Genomic DNA, 19,848 nt, shown 5'->3' with positions numbered 1-19,848 from the left:
GAGTGGGGTGAGTTCGTCCTGCAGAATCTCAAGAGATCCCTCCTCTTCGGGACACCGTAAACCAGCAGCCTCTTCTCCCCCCCAGGCCACGGATTTGGGGGTGACCGATTGACAGACTTGAACCTCCTGCCTCTGTGAAGGTTTCTGCCCCACTTTCCTGACCCCCTTTTTCTATCCCCAAACAGGCACCCCAAACCTCCCCCCGATGGCTCCCCCCTCCCCCACCATGGATTTCCATGAGTTGCCTCCTTCTGTTCTCACAGCGCTGTTATGATGATGAAATTTAGTCCAAGGGCCAACAGGAGGGGGGGGGAGAGAGAGGGTGAAGAGGTTACGCCTTTGCAGGATGGGGGTCTGGATATGACCTTCTCCCTCCCCAACCCACGCCTAGTACCCTTCCTCCCCCCCAGCCCCTCTTCCCCTCCCCCAGGGACGCTGCAGGTCCTTCCATCATCTCCTTCCCAGGCTGGGGGGGCAAGGGGGGCACAAGGGAGGTGGGAGGGAGTCCTTTCCAGCAACCCTCACTGACACACACAACCTGCGGGTGGACTTAGCTTTACCAGTCGGGGCAGGATGGCAATCAAGGGGCGCTTCTTCTCCCCCCCCCCACTTTTTTGACCCCCACCGTAGGAAGAAGAACTGAGGTCAAAGCCCCCCCTCCCCATTAGGCACTGCTGCCTTCCCAAGAGTCTCTTGGGCCCGAAAGGCCGGATCGGGACTGCCCTTCCCCCCAAAAGAATAGGGAAGAGAGCCCCCCCCAAGGACCAAGACCTGCCCCCACCCTGGGGAGAAATCTCCCCCCTCTCCCCATGTATTCCCCCCTCCTCCTCTCCCCTCCAAATATCCCAACCATCCCCCCTCCTTCCAGATCCTCTGGCGGGAAACTCAGGAGGAAGCCCACTTGCTCCGCCATGTCTGCGCTCCTTAAAGGACCATAGGGGGGGGAGAGAGAGGGAGAAGGAGGGGCAGGCGTGCGGCTTCCGCTTCTGGTGGGAGCTAGAGCGAGGAGCTCCTCCCCCGCCTCCCCCCCGCGAAGGGAGGGGTTGGTTGTGGTGATGGTTGTGATTGTGATGGGGGGGGAAGGAGACCTGTGGGGAGCACGGGGAGGGAAGAGGAAGAGAGGGGTCCTGAAGGGGACACCCCCCCCACACACAATACACACCCCACAGACCCACAAAACACCCCCACACATACAAAAACCTAGCCTGACAGTCCATGGCCTTGGTTTCCTACATTTATGGACCACCATTTCTACCCATTTTTTCTCCTGGAGAATCTTCTGGCAAAAGCCTTGAGGAGGCCCAACACACTCAACCGGGGGGGGGGAGCCCATTCCCGCCCTGAGGAAAGAAAGGACCCACAAAAGGAACCCCAAGAACACACTCAAAGGACAAAAGCCACCCCCAAAGACTCCCCCTGTCAGAAGCCCCACCAGGCCCTCATTCCCTGTGTTTTGTGTGTTTTCCTCTATGGTTTAAAGGCGAAGATCTTCCAGCCTCTGTCTGTTTTCTCCAACCAATGGGGGAGGCAGCGATCCCTTCAACTTTTTCTTTATCCTGTACATGAGAAAACTCCAAGCAAATAGTTATGCTGATCCTCCCAACCGCCCTTGTTGGAAATCTCCGTATGTCAGTAGTGAAAGCAGTTACAACAAGAAGAACCATGTTTCCTACATTTTCCTATATCATAAACAATTCAATGTCTGAGGCAGTCAACCTGCCCCAAATTATGTATTTCCAACAAATATACAGGCAGGTGGTACAGCCTCAATTGTTCAGATGCCCAAGGCCACAAATTATCAAGTAATGTAGTAACCTTCACATGCATGTCTAAGGAATTCCCAGCGAACAATGCTGGCAACACAAGCACGTCATTCCGGTTGTGATACCAACCCCCCCCTTGTCTCCCTACTTTGTGCATCTGGAGAAGCAAGGAGGGGGATGCTGGCTATCTCATATTCACTAACCCATTCCTTTCTCCTATCTGAAAATCCCCTATGTTCCTTTTCTCTGTACAGGCGGCACCGCCAACAGAGCTGGCAGCTTCCAACAGAGTCTTGACTTCCTTTAAATGGTCTCTTTCCTCTCCTTCTACTGTCCTGAAGTCCCTATTTCACCAAAGTTCCCCAAAAAACAGACAAAACCCTAAAAGCATAATGGGAATCTGAAAACATTTTATTTACCCAGCCCGGGGCCAATGTGAGGGCAAGGGTAAGGGACGGGCTTGTGCCTCAACCGTATCAGAATTGACTTCAAGGCAAGGGCAGAAGGGAGGCAGAGTTCAAACACAGACTCATAAGGAGTCATGGCTCCAGGCTAACCAGACAAAGCCAGAGCCCCCCCTTTTCCCATGGGACACATGGACTGTTACCGGCACTCCCAAAGAAAAATAGCATGCCTCCTTTGTGAGGACAGCAGCTGCCACGGCTTGTAAAGATGGGGGCCGGTCATGGTGTTCAACAACTTTTGAGAGGTAAGCTACAGACTTTCACCAGTTGCCAATCCTCTGTGTGTGTGGACCCCCAGTGCCATGCTGTCTCACTCAGGCAGGGAGTCTTTTCCTTCCCACTCTGTCTCCTAGCCCTTTAAGTGCCTCATAGAGGATGCCAAAACAGAAAAATTTGAAATCCAGATATTTTTCTTTCCAGAATCCTGCCATGCCTAGGAACGTACACCAGCCCTGTTTAGTATCTGGGAGGGGAACCAGGGAAATAGTCAAAAAAATTCCAAATAACTCACCTCTGTCCTTGCAACTTGCTCTTTGTCCTTCGTCCCAAAAAGTTGAGGTCAATAGAGGCTCTCAAACACGTACCAACAGCCCACATACTGCATCTTTCATTTCCCCGCATGTTTCTGTGGGATTCCATAGTCAGCAATTTCTCCTAGTGCTTTTTTTCTTTTCGTTCCTTCTTTGTTTTCTTTCTTTTTTCCTGATTACTGGAGGCGAAGCCAAGAAACCTGGCCGCCTCCAGCTTCTACTCTTTTGTGTGGAACTAAATTCACCCTCACCTCCCCCCCTTCTGAGGCTGCTACTGGGGAGGAGGAGGGAGAAGTCCCGATGTTTCTCCTGTTGTTGAATGAGGCTTGTTTTGTCTTTCTCTGTTTCCTCAAGCCCCCCAAGGACCTGCCACTAAAACTTTATACTCGCAGGTTGGTGGGGGGGGGGCTACATAATCCATAAAACCATACAGGATGTTGTTGATCTCAGAGGGACTAACTTTAAGGTTCCCTTGTATTTTTCTTTCTCTCGGGATGGGCTGCTATGAAGCAAAACAGCCTACATATCTCAGATGACCAGTCTCTGAGTGCAGATTTGGAAATAAATTATCTTTCGGCAATGCAGGAATTGGCTAAAGGCCATATTCTCATGCATAATTTTAATGATGCACCTCTCTTTTTTTGAGCCCAGACCTCCTGCCCACTAGGCTTTTCCAATTATCTTTCACACGACTTTGCGGCGTCCCAATATCATCATGCCATACTGCAGGCACCCCTCCCGGCGGTGGCTCAGTAGGTTTTAACCCTTTGCTTGGCCAAGCCTATTTTTCCTTTTCCTTTCCTGAAAACCCGGGAGCAATCTCACTTCTTTCACTCCCTCTTTTCAAACACTCTGCTCATTCGCGCACATCCAATCAAGCCCCGTCTTTCCGTGCACTTGCTTTCACCCCAAGAACGTAGGTGCCGAAACCTAGTTCAGGGATGGGCCGTCTTCACGGAAGAGAGTAGCTGTCACAATCACACTTTTCCCAGGTCCTTAGGAGTTCCATGAAACGCATTCCATGAAACTCTCTGGGAATCCGCAGACTCCCCTTCGGAAAACTTCAATGGAGCTTCCAGAAGTTTAACGAAGAACGGCTAGAAACGCCCTTCTGGTATTCACCATGGAAAACGGCTAGTGGGCCCCATCAGAGGTCTGGGTATTCAATAATCTGTTTTCCCCCATTGTGGACTTTTAAGTCACCGGAGATTGCCCGCATTCTCCATCCAATTTTAGGTTTCAATTCTCCGGCAGGGAAACAGATAAAGATAGTGCATCAGTCAGACTATATGTGAGTCAATTGTTATTTTTATTAAACATATAGCTGGACTCCCATTTTAAAGGCAGATCGGGGGTCCCATCATGCATGTGGTACAGCATTTTATGCAAAGGACAATAAAACACAGGAGCCCCTTATTGGCCTCCTGAACCCCATGTTTGCCCACTGGGCCATTCCACTGGCCGTGGTAGAAGTGGGAAAAAAATATCAAATTGCATCCCAGGGTTAGTGGCTGCCAAGTTTGTGAATGTGTGAACCATTGTGCAATATATCTCTAAATATGTTAATGACGGATTGTTCTTTTGGGGTGTTAGTGCATGGCGTTAGGAAGTTACAGCCTTGCCTGGAGCACTGTGAATTTGTTATTCTTAGTTGGCCTTGGTTCACACAAAGCTGTGTCAGTTTAACAGCGTGTGATAATGTAAGAATGTTCCTGTGAGCGTCAAGTGGGAGGGGAGGGTCAGGAGTACTATTCACATAAAGTACAGATACAAAAATGTATATAGAATATCATTATAGTAAGGAAATAGTGAAGTCATATTTCAATTACAGGTACAGGGTATGATTACTAGTGTAAGTACATGTGAATCAAATAGCATGTTATCTTAAATTGTAAAGCCACAACTTCATATATGTTATATCAGAACCCCCTATCTATCAGGGAAGCTTCCCCGTTGTCCAGCACAGGCCATCCCCCTGATTCCTCGGCCTCCTTTTCTACCAACCGGGAGCGCCTCTCTCCCTCTTGCCCGGCTTCAGGGTCAGCCTCGTCCGGTCTGTTCCTGACACCCAGCACACGGGTCTAGAACCACAACGGCCTTTTCCTGGAAAGGAGAGGGAAAGGAGAGGCCGAGTGGGGGATCACCGTCGACCCCAAAACTCTGGACAAACTCAGCCAGCTGAGAGGGGTTCTGGAAACCGTTTTACCTTCTTGTTTTGCCTCTGTTTGAGCCTTTTTAGGATTTGTTGACTCATTTGCATGCTTTCGAACCGCTAGGTTGGCGGGAGCTGGGACAAGCAACGGGCGTTTGCTCCCTCATGTGGATTCGAACTTACAGCTGAAGATCTACAGACCTTATAACACAGAGGCTTCTGCGGTTTAACCCGCAGCGCCACCACGTCCGTCAAATTAAGCGTATGTAAAATGACAATTTTAATCATTTCATACTGAGCTGCTTCTTTAGAAGGTACCCCCTCCCTCTTGCAAGATCCCCATGAGACAGGGTGTTAGAGTAAGAGTCCAATATTCCTTTGGCCAACCTGCCATGGTGGCTACCCTCTCGAACGTGTGCAGGTACACCACCAGGTCATCTTTGGGTCCCACTTTTGAATGCAGATAGGAACCAGTCCCACCACGCATGTATTTTTTATGAGACCAGTTTGTTTAAGTCCTCTCTCCTCTTCATCTCCCCTTCCTTTTTCAAAACTTCTCCCAACAGGCTGGGAACTGCCCCAGGCTGGGTGCCATTGTGATTAGGTTCTGATAAAACACTAAGCAGTTCCCCTTCTCTGACCGCATTAATCACAGGAGACATATCTTTACCAACAAAACCTTTACTTTCTGTAACAGGAGAGGAATCAGCAACTTCTGTGTGTCCAACAGGAGCAGTCATCAACATAGGTCAGTTCATAACAAGGAGAGTGCACTAATATCTTCATTGTCTTTCACTACTTGTCCATGGGTCTTCTCAATGGATTGCTCCTCACCATGCATATAGTTTCACAACATGAGTTGTGAGCCCAATCTCCCTTGTGTTGAGTTTGGGTCACTGGTACTGGTTCGGGGCGGACCACCCTCCTTGAAGGACCTTTCGCTCATGGAAAAACATATACAGTCCATTCCAGGGGCTCAAGCTCTCCTAACTGTAGTTCCAAGCCTGCAACCCGTCGTCCTCGCATATGTCCTCCAACTCTTACTCTTCCTCCTTCTTCTCTCTCTGGTACAGTGGTGCCTCGCTTGACAATGTTAATTTGTTCCAGCGAAATTGCTGTAGAGCGAAAACATTGTCAAACGAAATAAAAAAACCCATTGAAACGCACTGAAAACCATTCAGTGCGTTCCAATGGGCTGAATACCTGCTCGTCCAGCGAAGATCCCCCATATGGCGGCCATTTTCGGTGCCTGTAAAGCGAGGGATCCATCCTAGAAAACAGCAGGGGGCCATTTTCTTCAACCGGTGGCCATTTTGAAACCCGACAATCAGCTGTTTGCTGATTGTTGTAAAGCGAAAATCAGTTCCTGAAGCAGGGAACCGATCATCGTTAAATGAAAAAACCCCATTTAAACCATCGTTTTGTGATCACAAAAACCTGATCGTACAGCAATTTCCTTGTTAAGTGAGGCAATCATTAAGCAAGGCACCACTGTACTCTAAAGACATAAGGTTCCTCCTCACCTCCTCTCTGTACACTCCCTTACTCCCTTTTCTCCCTCTCTGGATTGACCGACTCATTTGAACGCCAGCTCTTCTTTTCCTCCTCTCCCTCCTCCTCTGTCATCAGGAACCTCTCTGTTATATCCTCCCTCTTTCCTGCCTTTTTTCCTTCTCCCTCTAGAGTTAAACTCTCCATTCTCACAGGTAAGTTAGACTCCCGGACATTCCTTCTGCCCCAGATGATTGAGGGGATGGCTCAGTACTACTTGGTTTAAGAGCTTCCTCTTAACCGCTTCTTCACATGGCGGGATTTCTGGCTGGCTCCGGCTAAAGCTTCTTCCTGCTTCTGCCTTTAAGCTCCTCGCTTATCAACCAACTGGCTTAACAACCAAGTCACAAGAACGGAACTTGGTCCTCCAGTGAGGAGTGACTGTCATTAAAGGGTCTGAATTACAGTCGTGGTTGCCCCAATTCCTGTGCATGAACAAAAAAGAGGTTAAAACAGGTTTCTCTTCTGGGATATGTAGTCCTTTGTTCTCAGGACTTTTCACAGGTGTTTTCGTCTAAGGCCAGCCAGTCAAGGCCGTCCCATCTATGAGTTGCTGACCAAGGTAGAATCCCGTGAGAAGGAGAGGCGGAACTGAAGAAGAAATGACATTCTGGGATTGGAGCTACTAAACAAAGGACCTTGAATCTGATTGGCTAAGGAGATGCCTAACAAAATGGAATTTAAGACCTAGCAAAGAGAATGCAGGAGGAATTCCCTTTCTTGCTTGTCAGGAGAATGGAGGAGGGAGAGGTTTATGCTTGCTTGTCAGAAAGCACTTAGCTACCCAAAGAAATCATAAAGCCTTACTTGATGTAAACCAAGGCTACCTTTTCGACTAAAGCTCTTTGCACATTCCATGCATTTATATAGGAATATTTATCAGCCTTTCAATTGCATCTGAGCTTTGTCTGTCTGGCACAAAGACCTTGTGATCTGTGTGGATATAATCTGTTGGAAAGCTATTCAACCTTCGGGCCAAAATGGAGGAGACTTTTAAAATCCTGATGACAACCCAGGTGCGAAACCTGGGGGTCCTCTTGGAATAGTCTCGAAGTTCAGATGTCCAGGATACTGCAGTGGCCTTGAGTGCCTTAAAACAGGTGCCTCCTCCTTACGAGGTCCGGTCTGGCCACGCTGACACATGCTTTAGTCACATCCCAGCAGGATGATTCTAATGCCCTCTTTGTTACAGCAGAGCATCCGGATTCAAATGCCAGTTCTGGTGTTGCGCTCTATGTGGGAACAGCCTCTGGAAAGTGTCCGGGAACTTTAGCAGGTCCAGAAAGCAACAAACAAAACAAACACAGACACCCTGTTACGGCTCCAGAGGCTGCTCAGCCATTTCCGGGCAGAATTCAAAATGATGTACCTTCCTGCTTTGAATGTGTTTTGGTGTTGCTTGTAATTTTTTTTACCATTCTATTCCTTTTATCCTTTTTTGTATTTGTATACTCACAGCTTTGAGCTTTAAATACCATTTTTAAAATGACGTAAGCCACCCTGGGTCTTTTTTAAGGAGAAAGGCAGGACAAAACATATTTTATATCAACAACTTTTCTAAAGTGCTTGGTTTATATTTGGAGGGAATCCCCTCCAGTGGCCAGTTCTGATAATTGCATCATAGAAAGAGGTATTTCAGGGATTTTTCTTTTAATATTTTTAATAATTTCAGAGAACAGAGAAGTGAAACGGTGGATACCAATCCAGCTGATGCAAGGGTGCTGCTTTATATTGAACGATGTAACATTTTGCTCTAAACAACTATACTATTAATATTATTTTCATGTGAAAAATATTAAGAGAACATTAACTATTCATATTGTAACCTTATAAAACAGGATTTTCTGAATCATCTCCAATTCTACCCCATTCCCTCCCTCCCCCCTCCTCCTCTACCTACCACACATCCCACTTCCCTTCCCAACCTCCTTCCCCCACCCAACAAAAGCAGTGAGGTGGCCTAGCATCAGGCTCCTACAATTGGGCTGTTCCATGTGGGTTACACTGCGGAGGCCAAAAGCAATGCTTCTCAGGAAAGGACCCTTCTCACTTGGTGTGGGTCCTTTGATGTAAATGCAGACGGTCACTCCGGCAGAAGCTCTTTCCACATTCCATGCATTTGTAGGGTTTCTCCCCAATGTGAGTTGTTTGATGTTTGGTGAGGTTACTGGGCCAACTGAAGCTTTTCCCACATTCCATGCATTGATGTTTCTTCTCCCCAGTGTGGGTCCTTTGATGGGAACGTAAACTTCCGCTCCGACTGAAACTCTTTCCACATTCCTCACATGTGAAGGGTTTCTCTCCTGTGTGGATCCTTTGGTGTGCATGTAGATCTCCACTCTGACGGAAGCTCGTCCCACATTCTAGGCATTTAAAGGGTTTCTCCCCTGTGTGAGTCCTTTGATGTAAATTAAAACTACTGCTCTGATTGAAGCTCTTTCCACATTCCATGCACTTAAATGGTTTCTCCCCTGTATGGATCCTTTGGTGTTTTGTATATGTTGCACTGTCACTGAAACTCTTTCCACATTCAATGCATTTATATGGTTTCTCCCCAGTGTGGATCCTTTGATGTGAACTGAGGCTACTGCTGACACTGAAGCTCCTCCCACATTCCTCACATGTAAAGGGTTTCTCCCCTGTGTGTGACCTTTGATGTACATGTAGGTGTCCACTCAATCTGAATTTCTTCCCACATTCAAGGCATGCATAGGGTTTCTCTCCTGTGTGCATCTTTTGATGTAAATCAAAGTTACCTTTCTGACTAAAGCACTTTCCACACTCCATGCATTTATATGGTTTCTCTCCTGTGTGGGTTCTTTGATGTTTAGTACATGGTCCACTCCCACTGAAGCTCATTCCACATTCTATGCACTGATACGGCTTCTCCCCTGTGTGAGTCCTTTTATGTAACTGTAGATTTCCACTGCAACTGAAATTCTTTCCACATTCCATGCATTCATATGGCTTCTCCCCAGTGTGGATCCTTTGATGTCTACTCAGGTGAGGTCTCTGACTGAAGGTCTTCCAACATTTCTCACATGTAAAGGGTTTCTCTCCTGTGTGGGTCCTTTGATGTACATGTAGGTGGCTACTCAATCTGAAGCTCTTCCCACATTCAAGGCACGCATAAGGTTTCTCTCCTGTGTGCGTCTTTTGATGTAAACCAAGGTTACCTTTTTGACTAAAGCGCTTCCCACATTCCATGCATTTATATGGCTTCGCCCCTGTCTGGGTCCTTTGATGTACATTAAGCTGACTCCCCTGACTGAAGTTCTTTGCACATTTAACATATTTATATGGTTTTTCTCCTGTGTGGTTCAGTTGATACGACTGTAGATTTCCACTCTGAGATAAGCTCTTCCCGCAAGCCAAACCTTTATATGGTTTCTCCGTTGCGTGGGTTTTTTGCATTTTCATACAAAATCCACCCCACCGCACAGGCCGTCTGCAGTGCCTTTTAGAGCTACACTTGCAAGGGTTATTTCTTCACAGACTGGGCTGCTTCCTTGTCTCTTTCTTTGGTAATTCAGTTCTGGGGCTCAAACACCTCACAGCTTCGAGAGACACAGGATTCCTTCTTATTATCTTTTTTGTTCCCCTGTATTTCCAAATTCCTCTTTTCCTCTTTCAGGATCACTTGTTTGCAGAGTGTTCTTCTTGTCCTGAGAGAAAAGAAATAAATAAATCTCACTCCCTGTTCATCACAGAAGAGGAAAGCATCAGGCATCGTACCCTTTTTCATCTCCAAATAGAAAAGGATTCATGATTAATTCCCTTCAAAGTCAGCTAAGATTAATGGGGGGAAAAGATGATGAGATTGGTGTTTAAAGGCTTATGAACTCAACATTTTGCACTGGAAGTGGCAAGTGAAAGGCATCTCAAACATTGCAATGCAGTTGAAAGGCTTGTTTTTATTTGCTAAAACTGACAGACACCCTGGCATGAAATGTGGTGTTCTTGAAGACTATATGAGGATTTGGAGCACTTACCAGAATTTAATTTTGAGGATAGGTGAGCCTGAAAATTTTGCTGTGTTTTTCCCCTCCTTAATGTTTGTGCAAAACTTTCATTTCTGCTGCTAATAAAGGAGTTAGGGGATGTCTGGAAAATGTCAACTGAAATATGATTGATTGATTCATTCATTCAATTTGTATCCTGCTTGTGACAAGTTACAGATTTTTACAGTTGGGTCTAACGAATTTCAAGTGTGGTTATATCTGATAATAAGAGGTAATACAAAATAAGAGGAGAAGCAAAGCGTAAAGACTGTACAGCGGACTAGAGACCAGAGGCCGACTGAGGTATAAATGTTTCTCTAGAGTCAGGAGAATAGAGCTTTTGGTACGAGGAGAAATGGCAAAAAGAAGATAAATTACTGGAGAAGATAAAGGACCTGAAAGACTGGGATAGTATCCAGTGTAAACTGCTTAAGAGGTGAGATGGAAAACTTAAAGAGAAGGGGGAAATGCAGAAAGCAATTTCAGCCCTTTAAACCAACTTTGAAATTGGCCCATGTGGGGAAGGAAGTAATCAGGATTGGTTTTAAAATTAAGGAGATGGACAGAAATGACAAATTTGATGACAAATGACGGACAGAAATTACTAGAAAAGACAAATGCATTAGAGATAAAAGCACGGAGGTTGATGAAATTAGAATTCAAAGGGAGAAGGGAAAAGATAAGCCAATTAAAAAGTCAGAAAGTAAAAACTGTAGGATAGTATTAGGGGTAGAAAATGACCAGGAGGCTCTTAAAAGATGATGGGAAACAGATTTGGGGCTGGAAGTCAGGAGACCTGGGTTCAAATCTCCACTGAGCCAAGGCAGCTTTTAGGGAGTGGGGGGAGGGGTGGCCACGCTGAGTTCCTCCTGCAGCATCTCAAGAGATCCCTGCTCTTCGGAAGACCGTAAACCAGCAGCCTCTTCTCCCCGCCAGGCCACGGATTTGGGTGTGACCGATCGATGGACTGGAACTCCCTGCCTCTGTGAAGGTCTCAGCCCCCCTTTCCTGACTCCCCTTTTCTACCCCCAAACAGGCACCCCCAAACCTCTCCCCCAATGGCTCCCTCCTCCCCCCACGGTGGATTTCCATGGGTTGCCCTCCCTCTGTTCTCACAGCGCTGTTATGATGATGATGAAATTTAGTCCAAGGGCCACCAAGGGGGTGGGAGAGAGAGGGTGCAGAGGTTACCCCTTTGCAGGAGGGGGGGTCTGGATATGACCTTCTCCCCCCCATGCCTAATACCCCTCCTCCCAGCCCCTCTTTCCACCCAGAGACGCTGCAGGTCCTTCCATCATCTTCCCAGGCTTGGGGGGGCACGGGGGGGGCAAGGGAGGTGGGAGGGAGTCCTTTCCAGGAACCCTCATCGCCCCCACCCCCGCGGGTGGACTTAGCTTTACCAGGAGGGGCAGGATGGCAATCAAGGGGCGCTTTTTTGACCCCCACCGTAGGAGGAAGAACTGAGGACAAAGCCCCCCCTTCCCATTAGGCATTGCTGCCTTGACGGGAGGGGGGCGAGGAAGAAGAGTCTCTTGGGCCCGAAACGCCGGATCGGGACCCCCCCTCCCCCACTGAATCTTTCCCTTCCCCCCCACCAAACAGGGAAGAGACCCCCCCCCGAAGACCAAGGCCTGCCCCACCCTGGGGGAAAATCTCAGCCCCCTCCCCATAGATCCTTCCTCCTCCTCCTCCTCCTCCTCCTCCTCCTCCTCTGTCACCCCCATGTATCCCAACCACCCCACCTCCTTCCAGGTCCTCTGGCGGGAAACTCACGAGGAAGCCCACTTGCTCCGCCACGCTGCGCGCCTGGGAGGACCATAGAGTTGGGTCCGGGGAGATAGAGAGAGCAGGAGGGGCAGGCACACGGCTTCCGCTTCCGGTTGGAGCTAGCGCGAGAAGCTCCTCCCCTCCGCGAAGAGAGGGGGTGGTTATGGTTGTGACTGGAGGGGGGGAGGGGGAGACCCTTGAGGAACGCGGGCGGGGGGCGCGGGGAGAGGAAGAGAGGGATCCTGAATGGGACACCCCACACACACAATACACACCCCACAGACCCACAACACCCCCACCACCTCAAAAACCTAGCCTGACGTCCCTGACATTTCTTCCTTTCTTGACTACCATTTCTACCCAGCTTTTCTGTTGGACTAGAATCCTGACTGGCAAAAACATTGAGGAGGCCCAACACGCTCAACAGGAGGAAATCCCATTTCCCGCCCTGAGAAGGAAAGGACACACAAAAGGAACCCCGAGAACACACTCGAAGCACAAAGGCCTCCCCCCCCCCATATCAGAAGCCCCGCCAGGCTATCATTCCCTCTGTTTTCTTTTGGTTTGTTTTTTTGGGGGGGGCAGTGTCGCCCCGTCCGGCACAGGCCACCCCCTTGATTCCTCGGCCTCCTTTTCTACTGACCATGAGCGCCTCTCTCTTGCCCTGCTTCAGGGTCAGCCTCGTCCGTTCCGTTCCTGACAACCGGCGCACGGGTCTAGAGCCACAACGGCCTTTTCTTGGAAAGGAGAGGGAAAGGAGAGGCCGAGTGGGGGGGGGTCACCGTCGACCCCAAAACTCTGGACCACCTTGGCCAGCGGTTTCATGGAGATGGTCAATAGCATACGGGACAAAATCTGAGGGATCCCCACAGGCCAGTGTCCAGGGCGTTGAGCAGGAGACCCTCCCCCCCAGCACCAGCCACTGGGTCTTCCCCTCAAAAGAAGGCCGGGAGCCATTGGAAGACTCTCCTGTCCCAGAGATGGAAAAACCTCCGGAGAAGGACGGGTTGAGTGGTCAGGAGGGGAGAGGCGAAGGCCTCTTTGTGAAACAGGGTAGAATCCCCATGGGCTTAAAGGAGGGCAGAGTAGGACCACGGTTGAACAAGTCTTCCTTGGACCCCACAGTATTCAACTTTCATGGACCTGTTTCTAAGATTCCCTTCTTGGGTAATGTTTCAGAGGTTCTGAGTTCCAAGGATTCCTGATTCCAGTGTTCTGGATGTTACCACTCATGGGGTGAAAATTATTATTGTGCTGCCGGGCTCCTCACACGAGGGAAAAAGAAAGGAAAAAAAGATTCACCCAGAACTTAGAATACAGGATTCAGGAAAGGCCAGGTGCACTATAACAAGAGAAAAGACCAAATAATAAATCCGGGTTTCACAAAAGAAATTGCAATTGCAAAAATGAAAATCAGTCATCCTCACTTTGTTCTATTTGGTTTATTTAGCTAGAAAAATAGCCTTGCCTCATACGAAGCAACCCAGAGAGAATGGAAACTACGCTATGGTTGGACTTCAGCTCCTCTCCACATCAGATGATATGCCAGCTTAACTGTGTCCGGCTTTATCCTTAGGCAATGCAAGATGGCATGGTGCACAGTTTGTCACACAGATCCAACGTAACATCAAGGATTCCGTGCCCAAGGGTATGAGGTGGAATCAACTTTCAGGACAGCAGGTGGCCTACTAAACATCCCAAAAACGACACCAGAAAGAATCTTGCAAAAGAGTACTCCTGCACGGGCAAACTGCCAGAGAACTGGGAAAAAGCTCTTGTGGTTCCAGTCTTCAAAAAGGGGTGAAAAGTGGATCCAGGAAACTACAGACCAAGCAACTTGACATAAATACCTGGGAAAATCCTTGAAAAAATAATCAAGCAGCAGATTTGTGAGCACCTAGAAGACAACACAGTGATGATTAGAAGCCAGCATGGGTTTGTTGAGAACAGATCAGGTCATGCCAAACAAATCTTGTTGCCATCTTTGATAAAGTGACTAAATTAGTGGAAACACAGTGGATATAGTCTACTTAGACTTCAGTAAGGCACTGGATAAGGTAGACCACAACCTGCTTCTGAGTAAGATAGAACAAAGTGATATAGACAACCCAACCACCAGATCTACATGGAAGGAAGCACGCAGTGGGGTCCCTCGTGTTTCTTTCTCGGGCCTAGTGCTCTTCTTCAACAACTTCATAAATGACCTGGATGAGGGGGTTGAAGGAGCACTCCTCAAATTCATTGATGACATGAAGCTAGGGGGAGATAGATGCAACATTCAGAAAGATCTAGAGATGATATTTATTTATTTAAAAATATTTTACCCCATCTTTGTCTGGGAAGAATCCAAGGTGGCTTACAACAATCATCTAACACTGGAGGTATTCAAGACAATTTTAGACAACCACCTGGCAGATATCTTTTGACTTGTATGCCTGGATTGAGCCGGTTGGGTTGGACTTGACAGCTTTATAGGCCGCTTCAAACTTCATTATTTGATGAATCTGTGAGGCCTAAGCCCTGCCGAATAGGGAGGGTTTAGTACCTTACAGGATTTGGAGATTATACTTCTGTTAATGTAGCCTAACATATCATTACAGCTCTTATCACACTAGGGTGATAGAGGGAGGGAGGGAGGAGTTGGGTCAAATTCATGTGGGTCGCTTCGATTCATCTTGATCTAGGGAAAAGACCCTGATGTTGAGAAACTGTGAAGGCAAGAGGAGAAGGGGACGACAGAGGATGAGGTGGTTGGACAGTGTCATGGAAGTGACCAACATGAATTTGACCCAACTCCGGGAGGCAGTGGAAGACAGGAGGGCCTGGTATGCTGTTAGCAGAAGATCCAGACTAGAAAAGACATTGGAGGAAGGCAAAGGTTGTGTAGTAGGAGAATTGATCAAACTGGATGAAGAAGGCGGAACGAATAAAGCGGTGGAAGTGTTTCTAGCGGAGAGATCAAAGGACTTGGGGGAGGAGTTAGGGGATTGGAGAAAGAATGGAATCGGGAGGTGGGTTCGATTACTCCTTTACCAGAGCACTACGAGACCCTTTATGGTGTCAGCACTTATCTACCCAGGCTGGAGGGTTCAGTCGTGAAGCACCCCTGTTGCGGGACAACTTGTGCGGTGTTGAGCGCACCTCTTTGGAACACGAACCCTACCTCCCCCTTTGGGGTGAAGAAAATGTAAGACCTGAAAATGTAGCTGGAGTTGTTAAGCCTAAGAAATATAACCTGTTAACTGATGCAGAACTGTTGGACCCGTTTGGTCCTGAATTACTTGATGCTGGAAGCAATAAAACTAAAACGTTTGGAACTGTTACATCTACTCCATCTGTCATTCCCGCCGAATCCTTGGGCCTGCCTACCTTAATAAAAGATCTCAATCACACGTGCTCTGGCCAATGGGGTCACGAAGAGTCGGACACAACTGTGTGTGTGTGTGTGTGTTTAGTCGTTTAGTCGTGTCCGACTCTTCGTGACCCCATGGACCAGAGCACGCCAGGCCCTCCTGTCTTCTACTGCCTCCCGGAGTTGTGTCAGGTGTTACATAACAGCACTGATGTTACCTGTCTGTCATGGGTTTGGAGGGAAAGTTCCATCCTATGGGGAGTGGAAGGCGGGACATCAGGAGGAGGGGCTGTACTGTATAAATATGTGATGCCTGTGTGGTGAAGGGAGATGCTGAGACAGACTGTGAGACACTGGGAGGGACGAAGCAGCAGCTGGGGAAGAAGAAGCTGTTGTGGGAGTCTGGGTGTCTGACAGGGTACTACTGTGTGTCAGAGTACCAACCTGATAAGTTCAGGTGTCTGTGGGTTAGCCAGAACTGATGGGTTCAGGGTCTGTGCTTTAAGTTAAAGGTTCTAGGTGAACCAAACTGTATGCTTGTGTGTGTGAGAATAAGCCACGTTACTTTATTTTATTCACCTGATTGTTTTATTTACCCTGTTTGTATTTAAAATAAACCTTATTCTTTTGTTGTTTAAAAATCCATCCCTGGTCTGTGTGACTTATTATAGGGAATGGTTGGTGGCAGCTTAGTAACTGTGTGATAGATCCCAGTAGGTCTGGGTTTGTCACATTGATTGGTGTCCAGCGGGTGGGATACGACTGGTCCAGTTGTCCAGCGGTCCAGCAAAGCCTTGGCAAGTGTGCCCAGAGCAAGGGGGGTCTAGTCAGGGACAGTCTGAGGCGCGTAGGTAATCTTCTAGGTGTACCTCACGGGGAGGTGCACTAGTAGAAGAACGTGCCAACTGGGGAGACTTAGATTAAGGTGCTCTGAGGCAGCCTGATTTTGGCGGGAAAACGCTGAGGCAAAACTGCGTAGCAACAGCAAGCTAGCTTGCCAGCTGAGAGGCCCAGCAGAGGGGGGTAGGCTCTGACTCGATACTGTTGCAAGTAGTGCTGAAGAACAGCAGCAATCTCTAGGGAGAGCTGGTTCTGAGGCAAAAAGGAAAAAAAGTGGTCGTTTTATTTTGAGGCTTGACTTTTTAAAGCCGCCTGTGCTGAGGGGGGATTATGCCCTTGACTCGAAGTCAAGTAACAGACATGGGTGAAGTGAAAGACCCCCAGATTGACCAAGGTTCTGAGGATGAATTTGGCTCAGTGCAAGGTGACAGCACAGGAGAGCAGGACCCAGAACTCAGAAAATTACTCCTAGCCCAACAGCATGAACTGAGGGTGAGGGAAATGGAGGAAAGAGAAAGAGCTGAAATCTGTCAGGCAGAGGCAGATGCCAAGAAAAGGGGAATGGCCATGAGGATAAAAGAGATGGAACTGAAACACCAAATTAGACTGGTACAATTGGAATTGAAGTTCCTAAATAAGTTTATTAACAATTTATCAGGGGAAGAAATGTCAAAGAAGGAAAAGTATGAGGCTCAGGTCAGACAAAGTGAGCAAGATCTTGAAAAATATACTCAGCAAAAAGACATTAAATTAAAAGAAATCAGAGATAAGACTGAAGAAAAAGTAAAAGAGATAAAAGCTAGGGCTGAGGAAGAAATTTTACAGATCAGGGCTGAGTTTGAGGCCAAGCAAAAGGAGCTGGATTTGAGAATAAAAGGGAAAAGCCAGCAAGGGGGAGGGGCCCATGGTGAAGGGAAGCCCTCAGACATGAAACCAAGCCCTCAGAATTTGGAGGGAAAACCCAAACAAGAGGAGAGAGAATCAAAATACACCAGAAAATGCTATTTCTGTCAGGGAAAGGGTCATCTGATCTCAGAGTGTGAGAAATTGAAGCAGCTAAAAGGAATGGTGCCTCAGAATTCTAGTGGGACCAAGCCAAAAGCTGTGTTCTGTGTCCAGAAAGAGCAAGGCTCAGTGTCACAGAGGGAGCCTGTTGCCATGGCTACTCAGTCTGGAACAGCTACCTATGCTGAGCAGGCTGAGGAAAATGGTCCTCTTGTGGAGGTAAAGCGCTGCTTGCTGATAAAAACAGATTCTCCGTTGTTTGAGACAGCAGGAGTGGACGTAGGAATACTTGACCGTCAGTATAGGGGGCTGCGGGACACTTGTTCCCAGGTAACCCTGTGCCATCCAGATATTATTCCCCGGGAGTTTATAATCCCAAATGAGAGCATAAAGGTAGCAGGTATTGAGGGGCAGGTAATCTCTCTGCCAGTAGCAGAGGTACCTGTCAACTTTCAAGGCTGGAGGGGAGATTGGCGGATAGCGATTTCATCGACTCTGCCAGCAGCCGTGCTCGTGGGAAATGACCTGGCTGAACATGTGAAACGGGTGCTAGTGATTACACGCTCACAAGCCACCACAGGGACAGTTCAGGGGGGTAATGATGAGCCAGAGACGGAGGCAGAGGGGAGTTCAGAAGCTGTGGTGGAAACCTTAACCACAGACAGCAGATTTGGACAGGAGCAGAAGGCAGACGCCACTCTCCAAAAGTGTTTTGAACAGGTGACTGACGCGCAACTAACACCTGAAACCCCAGTGAGATTTCTGGAGAAAAGGGGGATTTTATATAGAGAAACCCTGAGAAATATCTCAAAAGGGGGAGATGGGATCAGAAGTCAGCTGGTGGTACCTGAAAAGTATCGCCCCATGATCTTACAGAGAGGTCACTCTGACATGGTTGCTGCACACTTAGGAGTGAACAAAACACAGCAGAGAATCACACAGAATTTCTACTGGCCTGACATAGGGAAGCAGATCAGGGAGTTCTGTAAACAATGTGATGTGTGTCAAAGGCAGGGGAATAACCGCGACAGGACCAAAGCAAAGTTGTGCCCTTTGCCTGTGGTTGACACTCCGTTCAAATGCATAGGGGTGGATATTGTGGGACCTTTGCCCAAGGCCACAAAGAGGGGGAATAGGTTCATTCTAACAATTGTGGACCATGCCACAAGGTATCCTGAAGCCATACCCTTGACAAACATCGAAACTAACACAGTGGCCGATGCTTTGGTGGGGTACATGTCCAGGATGGGATTTGCCTCAGAGATAATCACAGATTTGGGCACATCGTTCACGTCAAAGCTCATGAAACGCTTATGGCAAATCTGTGGAATTAAGCTCAGGGAAGCCACTGCCTATCATCCTGAAAGTGATGGGGTAACTGAGAAGTTCAATGGGACTCTAATGCGCATGATTAGGGCTTTCTTGGCAGAGAATCCAAACAATTGGGACCAGAAGCTGCAATCCCTTTTGGTTGCTTATCGATCAGTGCCACAAGCCAGTACCGGGTTCAGTCCATTTGAACTTTTATTTGGGAAAGGGGTGAAGGGGCCCCTTGATTTGATCGAGCAGGGTTGGGGGCAGATCGCCCAGGGTGACCCACAAGACGTTGTGACTTACATAGACACCTTGATGAATGACCTAAGGAGAAACCTAGAGCTAGCAGCAGAGACCCTGCCAGCTCAAAAGGTCAGAAAGAAAGCTTGGGATGACCAGGAAGGCAGGGAGAGGCGCTTTAACCCAGGGGAGGAAGTGCTTTGGCCTAGGCTCTGCAGAGAGAGCAAACTGCAGCTGGGTATCCCAGAAAGAAAATACTTGGGTCACAAGGTAGGGGGAGGAATGATAAAACCCCTGGAGGCCAAAATAGAAGCTGTTCGAGATTGGCCTAGACCCACCACCAAGAGAAAAGTCAAATCATTTCTTGGGTTGGTGGGCTACTACAGAAAGTTCATCCCGAGGTTTAGCGAGATTGCGGCTCCGCTGACCGATCTGACGAGGAAGAAGACTGATGACCGCATCCCGTGGACCAGCGACTGTGAGGCGGCGTTCCAGAGGTTGAAGGAGGCGTTAATCAACTATCCTGTCCTGCGTGCTCCAGACTTCGACCGGGAGTTCATCATCTACACCGATGCGTCTAACAGCGGGGTAGGAGCAGTTCTGTGCCAGGAGGATGAGAATGGTGACCAGCATCCAGTGTCCTACCTGAGTAGGAAACTTCGAAAAGGTGAGAGACATTTGGCAACCGTGGAGAAGGAGTGTTTGGCCATAGTCTACGCGATCCAGAAGGCCAAGCCTTACATCTGGGGAAGACATTTTGTTCTGTGTACTGACCATTCACCATTGCAATGGTTAAAGACAATGAAAACCCACAATAGCAAACTTATGAGGTGGGCTTTAAACCTACAGGACTATGACTTTGAAGTGAA

At 48.1% G+C, this 19,848-nt stretch overlaps 1 protein-coding gene and 1 long non-coding RNA gene across 4 annotated transcripts; one reads left to right on the top strand and one right to left on the bottom strand.

The window, feature by feature from the left end:
* The first annotated feature begins 839 nt into the window (after window positions 1–839).
* Window positions 840–7,949, top strand: LOC140703927 (uncharacterized). The gene is made up of 2 exons (XR_012083108.2): window positions 840–5,171; window positions 5,607–7,949. It is a non-coding gene; the product is annotated as an uncharacterized LOC140703927 (long non-coding RNA).
* On the bottom strand, window positions 5,575–12,353 carry LOC110070586 (uncharacterized). 3 transcript variants are annotated; one of them, XM_072987736.2, is made up of 2 exons: window positions 12,204–12,353; window positions 5,575–10,125 (listed from the first exon to the last, which is right to left on the bottom strand). In XM_072987736.2, exon 2 carries the CDS (start codon window positions 9,878–9,880, stop codon window positions 8,507–8,509), a length of 1,374 nt encoding a protein of 457 aa, XP_072843837.2. In that variant the 5' UTR covers window positions 9,881–10,125; window positions 12,204–12,353; the 3' UTR covers window positions 5,575–8,506. The 3 variants fall into 3 exon arrangements, with proteins under 3 accessions (XP_072843837.2, XP_072843838.2, XP_078244003.1); XM_072987737.2 differs by having other exon boundaries at window positions 12,235–12,325; XM_078387877.1 differs by lacking the exon at window positions 12,204–12,353 and adding an exon at window positions 10,453–11,509.
* Between the last annotated feature and the right edge of the window lie 7,495 nt (window positions 12,354–19,848).

The sequence above is a fragment of the Pogona vitticeps genome, chromosome 2, assembly GCF_051106095.1.
Source record: "Pogona vitticeps strain Pit_001003342236 chromosome 2, PviZW2.1, whole genome shotgun sequence".
Taxonomy (NCBI): domain Eukaryota; kingdom Metazoa; phylum Chordata; class Lepidosauria; order Squamata; family Agamidae; genus Pogona; species Pogona vitticeps.
The sequence above is the reverse complement of the archived record's forward strand: the minus strand, read 5'-3'. Positions and strand labels throughout refer to the sequence as shown.

What these genes read in the sequence shown, in the direction of transcription:
- LOC110070586 (XM_072987736.2), bottom strand. Translation starts at nt 9,880, where the DNA reads ATGAAAATGCAAAAAACCCACGCAACGGAGAAACCATATAAAGGTTTG.